This window comes from Gadus chalcogrammus, unplaced genomic scaffold (assembly GCF_026213295.1).
Source record: "Gadus chalcogrammus isolate NIFS_2021 unplaced genomic scaffold, NIFS_Gcha_1.0 GACHA109, whole genome shotgun sequence".
NCBI classification, from domain to species: domain Eukaryota; kingdom Metazoa; phylum Chordata; class Actinopteri; order Gadiformes; family Gadidae; genus Gadus; species Gadus chalcogrammus.
Window position 1 is genome coordinate 33995 of NW_026613544.1, and position 11006 is coordinate 45000.

The 11006-nt window shown below is 45.8% G+C and overlaps 1 protein-coding gene across 1 annotated transcript in view; it reads right to left on the reverse strand.

Moving 5' to 3' along the window:
* Window positions 1-1661: 1661 nt before the first annotated feature.
* LOC130378878 (NLR family CARD domain-containing protein 3-like) overlaps window positions 1662-11006 on the reverse strand; it is a gene marked incomplete at its 3' end in the record, with an annotated part of 35696 nt that continues 26351 nt past the window's right edge. Inside the window, exons 6-12 of the mRNA XM_056585487.1 lie at window positions 9997-10060; window positions 9584-9812; window positions 7080-8862; window positions 6468-6641; window positions 2983-3156; window positions 2763-2809; window positions 1662-2128 (exon numbers count right to left, since the gene is read on the reverse strand). Coding sequence (XP_056441462.1) covers window positions 1662-2128; window positions 2763-2809; window positions 2983-3156; window positions 6468-6641; window positions 7080-8862; window positions 9584-9812; window positions 9997-10060 — 2938 coding nt within the window. The remainder of the gene's footprint in view (window positions 2129-2762; window positions 2810-2982; window positions 3157-6467; window positions 6642-7079; window positions 8863-9583; window positions 9813-9996; window positions 10061-11006) is intronic.

Consider the following 11006-nt stretch of genomic DNA (forward strand, 5'->3'; position numbering starts at 1 on the left):
TGGAACACATAAGACCGGAAACCATAGCAATGCCGGTAAACAAACCCCGAGAAGCCCAATCCCTATGAGAGCACCCCACGCTACGGCCATCCGGAGGCGACAGAGCTGTTGGCCGTGATATTATATATACAATTATAATATAGTATATAATATATTATATACTATTATATATAGAGCTCCGGGAGTCGCAAACTGCAACAATCACTTTCTCCTCCATTCCGCGGTTCACCCGGACTGCTGCACTGAGTTTGACGGCTGAACGCGGATTGGCTGTTACGTTACACATGTCACTCAGTTATCACGCTGTTGAACGCTGATTGGCTGTCATCACGACAAAAGCTTGTCATCGGTTTTCTCCCGCGAAAAACTCGCCCTTATACGCGTCTCTACGTTCACTTTGTATGGGATCTTGTCGCCCCGTCGCGTTTGGTGTGAACGCACAATGCGACATGTTTGCTGCCTTCTGAACCAAATCAAAGCAGCGTGTGTGTGACGTCACGACGCATTTACCGCGACCGGAATCGTGGAATCGTTAAGCAGGCTTGCTAACGATTCCAAGGAATCGGTTGACTCGGAACCGGTTCTGAACAAGAACCGGTTCTCGATTCCCATCCCTAGTCTGCATTGCCTGGGGAGTTTAGAGTCTACACTCTCCCAAGGCAATGCAGACATCCTTATCTTCTTTTTTTTTAGTTTGGTAGCGAAATACAGTTTCTGTGGTGTTTTATTTGGCATTTTGTAAATCCATTGATTTCGGTTGGGAGACTCATGCTCATTGCAAGGGGGGTTGGTTGTAGTCTTTTCGCTCGGTTCTAGCCCTACTGTTGATACGCGAAAAGACTAGAACCAAACCTAAAGACGTCCGGTTCCGGTTCCGGTTTACGTTTCAATGGGATTTACGGAACGCCAAATAAAACACAACAGAAACTGTATTTCGCTACGATACTTGATGATGTTGTTAATACCGGAATTGTCCTCTAAACATGCGCTGATCACGTCAACGCACAACTTTTTTTTTTAATCAGCCGATCCGCGGATCACTTGCGTCCCAAACCGTGATGGTTGATCCGTACGGATCACGGGAAACCTGTGAACCGTTGCACCACTATTATCTAACAATGGGAGATCAAAAAAATATTTTCATGGTTTATCATGCTATACCAGAAGAGAGAGAGAGAGAGAGAGAGAGAGAGAGAGAGAGAGAGAGAGAGAGAGAGAGAGAGAGAGAGAGAGAGAGAGAGAGAGAGAGAGAGAGAGAGAGAGAGAGAGGGAGGGAGGGAGGGAGGGAGGGAGGGAGGGAGGGGGAGAGAGAGAGAGAGAGAGGGGGAGAGAGAGAGAGAGAGAGGGGGAGAGAGAGAGAGAGAGAGACTATAACTGCCACAGAGACACTGAGTCGTCAGTACTCTCAGTGTCTGTCTGTGTGTGTGTGTATGTTTTTTGTGTGTGTGTATGTGTGTGTGTGTTGCTGTGTCTGTGTGTGTGCGTCGGTGTGTGTTGGTGTGTGTGTTTGTATATGTGTGCGTGTGTGTGTTTGTGTGCGTGCAAAGTGCCCCCCCTCCACCCTCTACCCCTCCACCCTACAACTGACACAGAGAGACTGAGGACCCCCACCCTACCCCCACCCCCGGGAGGAGGTCCTCCTGGGTGAAGGAGGTCCAGAAGGTGTGGAGGTGTGTCAGTGTGTCTGAGGACCCTCCTCCACCTGGGGACACTCTGTAGAAGGACAGAGAGCCAGCAGGCCGGTCCAGATACACTCCTACTCTGGTGGAGCCAGCGGGGGGGAGAGGGAGGCCTGTCTCTCTACCGTTGTACCGGGCAGAGTAACCACCAACAGAACAATCAAAACTCCAGGACTTGTTGTTCCCTCCAAGCCTCCTGTCACCACCCCGTCCTCTCCTTGTGATTCCTCTGTATGTCACTCCTATCTCAACATGTCCTTCCCTCTCTACCTCCCAGTAACAGCGGCCAGTCAGAGCCTCTCTACCCAACACCTGGGACCTCGAGTCAAATCTGTCTGGGTGATCCGGATACGACTGGTCCTCTTCAACCCGCGTCACCTTCCTGTTGTCCTCAGACAGAGAGAGTTCTCTGTGGGCCGTGTTGGGGTCCAGTGTGAGGTCAAAGGCATCTGAGGGAGAACCAGACATGAAGAGCTGCTGAACCATTCTTCATCCTCATCATCATCATCATCATCACTAGTACTGTTCTCCTGCGCTCTGTGCTCATATACATAGATATGAACACATACATACATAAACATATGTACACATGCATAGATACACACACCTCAACAATAAAGTTATGAAAACATCAACAACAATATTATGAATACATCAACAACAACGTTATGAAAACATCAACAACAGTGTTATGAATACACTCATTCATCACTAGTACTGTTCTCCTGAACATGACATGTGGGGGGGGGGGGTCATGTGATGATAGTTACACTATTGCTTCAGACTCCCCCTCCCCCTCCTCAGCCCCCTCCCCCTCACCGCCCCCCGTAGCCCCCCTCCCCCTCCTCAGCCTCCTCCCCATCAGCCCCCCCTCACCCAGGACCGGGACCCGCAGCACCCCCCCCCCCCCCCCCTCAGTAAGTCTAGCACTCTAGTACTCTATTACTCTAGTACTCTAGTACTCTATTGTTACATTAGTTTCATTATAGTCCGGGATCCGGGACGGGACCCTCAGCCCCCACTCAGCACCCCCACCGCCCCATCACCGCCCCCCTCAGCCCCGTCACCACTCCTCTCACTTACACTTCTTTAGAGCTGGTTTCAGCCTCCCAACTCCACCGTGCTCCACACTGGGGGGAAAACAAAGTGAGAGCAGCATGTTGAAACATTCACCTTCATCATCTGCCGTCTCATAACGTTCTACACCTGAGTGACAGCTGCCTCTTCAAACCACTTCATCTAGCAGCAGCATGAATCCTTGTAGGAGACTTTGTCCCTGAGTGGTGAGCTGTCCTCTCCATACCTGAGAGTGTCCAGTCTCCAGCGTGGATCCTCCAGTCCAGCAGAGAGCAGCGCAGCTCCAGAGTCTCCTGGGTGATTGTAGCTCAGGTCCAGCTCTCTCAGATGGGAGGGGTTGGAGCTCAGAGCTGAGGCCAGAGAAGCACAGCCTTCCTGTGTGACCAGGCAGCCAGACAAGCTACACACACACACACACACACACACGCACACACACACACACACACACACACACACACACACACACACACACACACACACACACACACACACACACACACACACACACACACACACACACACACACACACACACACACACACACACACACACACACACACACACACACACACACACACACACACACACACACCATTTATTGTATCTGGTTGAGAGCAGTTTGTACTAAAGTAACCACATTTATAAAGTGTATTCATTCCATTTGGAGGACAAGCTTTATTGATACTTCATGGAGACAAAGCTGTGTCAACCTGAGAGTCTGAGAACAGGAAAAGGAAGTGGGAAGATTACATCATCACAGACAGCAGAAGTTCCTTCACTTGGATGTGAAACAGGATCTTAAACAAATGCTCCTTTTTCAATAGCTACAACTCAATGAGACATTGTTCAGTTAGACTCTAACTGAACAATTACTAACAGTTAGACTCTAACAGTTAGAGTCAGGAGAATTCTGCTGTGTTTGGTACGCTAGGACCGTTTCTTCACAGGTTCTGACATTGTGTAGAACCAGGGAGTGTTTTGTCAGCAGGGAAAGAGCCACAGAAATGTATCAGGCAGGAGCAGCACTTACTGAAAGCTAGAATAACCAGTTTGAAGAAGAGGGTGATAACTGACCTGAGAGTTTCCAGTGAACAGTGTGGACTCCCCAGTCCAGCAGAGAGCAGCTTCACTCCTGAATCCTGCAGATCATTGGTACTCAGGTCCAGCTCTCTCAGACTAGAGGAGTTGGAGCTGAGAACTGAGGCCAGAGCTTCACAGCATTCCTCTGACAGATGACAGCTATTCAGCCTTCAAACAAAATAAACATGTTTAAAATACAAGAATAACAAGAAACTGTGTTTAAAATAACAAATTTACTTTAAACATTATGAAAGAATTGTGTTGAAAAGTTTTATTAGGGATGTTTTAATAACTTAACAAAAATATATTTGTCAATACCAACATGGTCTCACAGGAATCCGTCAAATGACTAAGGTCGGACACTTAACTCGAAATCCGTGGCCACATCACGGAAACACGCCGATATCCGTGTGTGAGCCACGGAATAACAGTGTCATTTACTTGCATTGGAGTAAATTCCGTGGCCACATCACGGACAATTTAAGTGTTTCAGTTAGACCACCCCGGGTTTTGAGTTAAGCCCCCGTGGTCGACTCGCTCGTTGAAACGGGGAGCGAATTCCGTGGCCACATCACGGAAATCGGCGTGTTTCCGTGATGTGTCCACGGATTTCGAGTTAAGCGTCCGACCGTAGTAATTTCACAGATTCCTCTGAGACCAGGTTGATTAGATCCTTATCTTATTGTATATTGGGTGTAAAATGTTTGGTATTTAATAGTTGTTTTGTAGAGTTTTAAAAGCCATTTGTATATTAATATGACATTTACTGTAGTATATTGTGTATTGTATTGTAATACATGTTATTAGTGCATCTAGATTTTTGGTATGTGAAGTTTTAATCCAATATTATGTACATTGTGTTGAGAGGAGAAAAATATCAGAGCGAGCAGTAAAACAGTTTGCGAGCACGAGAGCAAAGACAGCATTTGTGTGTGCAGGTGTGTCAGTTGGGTTCTGCTTCATTTTACGTGCACGCTCATTGAATTGTTTCTGCCTCACAGGCTTTATTGTTGCCCTCGCGATCAGAGAACTGCTGAGCGCAAGTGCAGTTTAAGTATTTACAATAATGATTTGTACGCACGGATGTGTTAGTTGTTCGCCTGCACAAAGTCATGTTTGCTGGCGCCTTTTGTCAATGATATGCCGTCATAGACGTTGCAGGCCTGTATGGGCTCAGTGTTGCAACCAGAGCATGTGAGCGGAGCGGAGCGTGGAGCGGGTGGTGGAGCGGAGCGGAAGAAATAGGTTGGAGCGGGTTGGAGCGCAGAGCGGTTTTAAATTCAAAGGCCGGAGCGGGGATTTCACTCCGCTCCAGTCCGCTCCGATTTTAACTGCTTCTAGCGGCTTACATGTAGGTGGTTCACGTAGAATGGATAAAACGCGTCACGTGAGACCCTTCCACCCCCCCCCCGCAACACCGGCTCGTGTGCCCGCGAGAGTAGAAAGATGGAGTTTGGGAAGTACTTTGAAAATTTGAGCGGAGCGTGGAGCGATTTCGCCGGAGCGGCAGGAAATTTAAGATGAGCGTGGAGCGGTTTTGAGCGGAGCGCCCTGGCACAACGTTGAGCGGCAGAGCGAATGAGCGGACATCCTCCAGAGCGGGGAGCGGGAATTGCGCGGCGCTCCGCTCCGCTCACATGCTCTGGTTGCAACACAATAGACTCTTCACTCTTAACACGTGCAAGAAAATGTCCCGGTACCATCATAGGGAGTGGAGAAGACTGAGGTTTCCGTCCAAAACATCCCAGACACAAACAGAAACACCAATAAAACCGGCTCCACATACACTCTCTCCCGTACTCCTTTAGCTGTCAAACAACTAAGAAGTAAATGTCTCAACATCATTTAGCTGGGCGATCTCTAGAGAGAAAAACGCACACTCCTCCTTTGTCTCTTCCCTCTCTCTCCTTTTTCCCGCTCACTCGTGACCTCTCACCCTTCCCCAGATGACCCCGAAGTCTCGATATCAACCAATCCTATTGGTTGAACCCAAATATCATCAATATAACCAAATGTACTGAGCAAGGTAAAAAAATTAAAATTATAGTGAGTTGACTTATATTAATAATGAAAAGATAATTATCGATGTATCCTCCATATCAACAATAACTTATTAAATACATAAAGAGCTTTTATAAGTTAGTCTCTTCACCCTGGTCAAACAATATTAAAAACATCTTTCTGAAACCTATTCTTATGTATGAATATATGTTTTGTACGTTTAATAATGAATACTGGACATATTAAGCTTTTAAAAATACATGTTGTTTGACTATTGCAGGTTTCAAATCCTTTTTAATGAAAATGTTGCTGTTGTGGCTTTCAGGAGGTCTTAGGCATCCAACTAGGGGTCTCTGACCCTCCCAAGACCCCCTATATTTCACCCTGCTCTCAACCATCAACGTCCTGTATACAGGGGACACTATCGTTATATTTTGGGTTTATATTTATAATTAAAGATTTGCAAGCATATGGATGGATTAGAATATCCACCTCAACAACAAGGGGTAGCCTTTATATGATATGAAAGTCTTGAATGTGGTCATCACAGGTACTGAGATATAAGATGAGTTATATAACTCTGACTTTGAACATTTATTTGTAACTGTTTTCACATTGAGTAAAACTGACCTGAGAGTTTCCAGTGTACAGTGTGGACTCCCCAGTCCAGCAGAGAGCAGCTTCACTCCTGAATCCTGCAGATCATTGGTACTCAGGTCCAGCTCTCTCAGACAACAGGAGTTGGAGCTGAGATCTGAGGCCAGAGCTTCACAGCATCTCTCCGACAGATGACAGCCATTGAGCCTTTACACACAATGAACACAACATGTAAGGAACTGCGATCAAAACAACAGAAAGCTTTAAGTTATTCCATAATGAAGAATGTTATTAGTTAACGAAAAATTACTAAATAATTAGATGTATACATTTTCATTATATATTCAATGTAAAATGTTAAATAGTTATTTATTTGGGATGAAAATAGATTTTGAACAGATACTTCTTCTATATTCTATTGTTCTGAATATTCTCTTACGTGTACTGTAATACATTATAAGTCAATAGGACAAAAGAGATGTTATGTATAGTATAACTAGTATGTTAATTATGTTACAGTAATAGTAATAGTATGACATGTTGTTATAAACCTACAGGGATTTTTGCATATTATTTTAACCTTATATTCCAGTTATATTTATATTGTGTAGTGTGTATTGTAATACATGTTATTAGTGAACCTACAGAGATGTTTTAGAGGCTTTGACCACTGGCAGCAGCCTCAGAAGACCCTCCTCTGAAGTAGAGTATTTCTTCAGGTCAAACACGTCCAGCTCCTCTTCTGATGTCACTAGGATGAAGGCCAGAGCCGACAGTTGAGCAAGAGAGAGAGATTTTCCGGAGAGACTTCCTGATTTCAGGTACTGTTCGATCTCCTTCACTAGAGAACGGTCGTTCAGCTCATTCAGACAGTGGAACAGATTGATGCTTCTCTCTGGAGAGAGATCTCCATCTATTTTCTCCTTGATGTAAGACACTGTTTTTGTATTGGTCAGTGAGCTCGCTCCTGTTTGTCCCAGCAGACCTCGTAGGACAATCTGATTGGTCTCCAGAGAGAGGCCCAGGAGGAAGCGGAGGAACAAGTCCAGTTGTCCGTTCTCACTCTGTAAGGCCTTGTCCACAGCCCTCTGGTAGAGGAGGAGGAGTTTATCTTGCCCAGAGGTGGGTGGTTCTTCTGAAAGCACATTGACACCATCGTTGATGAAGGTCAAAAAGACATAAAGGGCAGCCAGAAACTCCTGGAGGCTCAGATGGACAAAGCAGAACACCTTGTCCTGGTACATCCCACACTCCTCTTTAAAGATCTGGGTGAACACTCCTGAGTACACTGAGGCTGCTCTGATATTGATGTCACACTCTGCCAGGTCTGACTCGTAGAAGATCAGGTTGCCTTTCTCCAGCTGGTTAAAAGCAAGTTTTCCCAGAGAAACAATGATCTTCCTGTTCTCTGAACTCCAGTGTGGATCTGTTTCAGATCTCCAATGGTACTTCCTGTCCCCCTGTATGGACTGAACCCTCAGGAAGTGGCTGTACATCTGAGTCACGGTCTTGGGCATCTCTTCGATCTGGGATTTTTTGAAGATGTCCTCCAGAACTGAAGCAGTGATCCAACAGAATACTGGGATGTGACACATGATGTGGAGGCTTCGTGATTTCTTGACGTGGGAGATGATTGTGCTGGCCATCGTCTCCTCTCTGAATCTCTTCCTGAAGTACTCCTCCTTTTGTTGGTCCGTGAACCCCCTCACCTCTGTCACCATGTGAACACACTGAGCAGGGATCTGATTGGCTGCCGCAGGGCGTGTGGTTATCCAAATGCGAGCAGAGGGAAGCAGGTCGCCCCTGATGAGGTTGGTCAGCAGCACGTCCACCGAGGTGGACTTTGTGACATCAGTCCAGATCGGGTTGTTCTGGAAGTCCAGAGGAAGTCGACACTCATCCAGACCATCCAAGATGAAGACAACTTGGAACCGGTCGAATCTGCAGATTCCTGCTTCTTTGGTCTCAATAAAGAGTTGATGAAGAAGTTCCACCAAGCTAAACTCTTTCCCTTTCAGTAAATTCAGCTCTCTGAAAGTGAGGAGAAATGTGAAGTGTATGTCCTGGTTGGTTTTGCTTTCAGCCCAGCCCAGAGTGAACTTGTGTGTTAAGACGGTTTTACCAATGCCGGCCACTCCAGTTGTCATTATCGTCCTGATTGGTCGAACGTGTCCAGGTAAGGGTTTAAAGATGTCCTCACATCTGATTGGTGTTTCTTCCTTGACTGGTTTCCTGGAAGCTGTTTCAATCAGTCTGACCTCATGTTCCTTGTTGACCTCTCCACTGCCTCCTTCTGTGATGAAGATCTCTGTGTAGAAGTCGTTCAGATCTATTTGCTTTCCTGCTTTAGCGATTCCCTCAAACACACACCTGAACTTCTTCTTCAAATTGGACTTAATTTTACGTTGGCACTCAACAGCAGCAGATCCTACATGAGAATGAACAGAAGACATCAGATAGTGGATGGTGACATCAGTTGAAGCATGTTAATATTTCCTCTAAAATGATCAACTTCATAATATTTACTGACTTCATTACTTGTGGTTCGAGAAGCTGGTCGGGACAAGGAATGGTTACATATCTTTTCCTTTTTTGTTTGTTATTTACACCGCAAAATCATTGGTCTAATGACAATAACAATGATCGTGAATCAGTGGAAATTAACTTCAAATGCTGATATAACAAGATAGTGCTGCTTCTCTTCCACTTATTCCACTTATAGTTATTCTGCTGTTGATTTGCCATTTATTTTTTAACATTCTTTATCATGAAGGACGCACCATAACCTTTCATATCTGGATCAAACCATTTAACTTCATACCCAACAATAACCCTACATATCTGGACCAAACCATTAACCTGATCGAACCACAATAACCCTATATATCTGGATCAAACCATTTAACCTGATCGACCGACAATAACCGTTCATATCTGGATCAAACCATTGAACGCCCAAGAAGAAAGATATCTCCACAATGATGAATTATTAATGAAGAAATAACTAAATTAGATTATGTTATTTCTAAACAGAACAAATAAGAGTCTCATACTACTCTAAATATACATAATCATTCTGTTTTCAAGATAAGAGTCTTCCACGCTTCAAAATAATTGTCTCCTCTGTCTTCAAAATAAGAGTCTCTTACCGGCCCACAGTGTGTCGGCCAGTTCCTCCTGGTTCATCTCCATCAGGCAGAGCTTTGTGATGTCCACCACTCCCTCTATGGCGCGCCTCCTCTGCTCCTCGTTCTTACCATCCACCTCCTCCCCCTCCACTCTCTGACCCTCTGAGCATTGTGGGTAATCTGAGAAGAGATCCCTCCAGAGCTTCTTCAGCTCCTTGTCGAGGAAAGCATGTGCGATATCCTCAGCCCTCTGGAACAGAACAAACATCAAGGACAACTTTACTCTGAACTCACTGAGGACATCAGAAGCATCTGTCCTGGATTCACGTCCGCTGGTCTAAAGAGGGAAGCCTGGAGACTATGAGCACCACAAGAGATGCTTTCTAATGATCATGTAGAGCTGAAGTCAGATGTCTTGGTGGACATTTACACACCTTGATCAGCTCTGTTTGATGCTGCTGTACAGGCCTGGTAACCTTTAAATTCTTCTGGTGTGGTCTGTGAGGAACACAAATACACACAGTCACACGCACACGCACACACACACACACACACACACACACACACACACACACACACACACACACACACACACACACACACACACACACACACAGTGTTGTTAACGGGGGGGGGGGACCGTACCGGCCTGGTGCTGAATTTTGACGTGGGGGGGGGGGCTATGATGGGGGCTATGGGGGCTATATATGGGCTATTATGACACGGCTCTTCTCCATGCCGTGGAACACTCCGTTTACTTGCATGGGCCCTTCAAAACAATGCCTGCGTCTTCGGTTGCTAAGCGACGTCAAGGTCTTTGACTATTTCTCTGCTGATCAAAACTACGAATGGTAACAAATAAATTGTAAAAAGACTCCCTGTGAGGTTATTTTTTCGTTTGGCATGTTGCCGCTCATTATCGAAAATAAGCCTCTTCAGGTTGAAGCACCTCCGTTTCGCGTCGGTGTCCGGTTCGCCCTTTCTTATTTTCCCGATAATGACCGGCGTTCTATTGTCCCACTTAACGTCAATATAACTCTGCATGTGGAAGGGAAAATAGCTTTCTTTGTAATTACAATATTATCCTGCTTTATTTTCAGAGACCCCCTACTGATGTTTGAGTTTGCTGCTTTCATGGGAGCCAGACCTCTCTCTGTGGGAGTTCAGCTCCCACTGGCTCCCACCTAACTCGAACCCTGGCTATAGGTCTTTCTACACTGTCGAGCCGGTTCGGTCGCAGCTTGGCACGCCCGGCGATTTCCCCTTATCTCAAGTTTCCTGTGTCAAACCGAGGGGGTTAAATCCCCCGTTCGTCACAGCGCGGGGTTTTTTGGTTCTTGGAAGGCGGGGCTGCGCACGGAGTCTCTGACCTCTTTAGAATCATTTGTATTATTGCATACTCCTGAATGTTTTCATTTTTTATGAATGAAGACACCCGCATGCA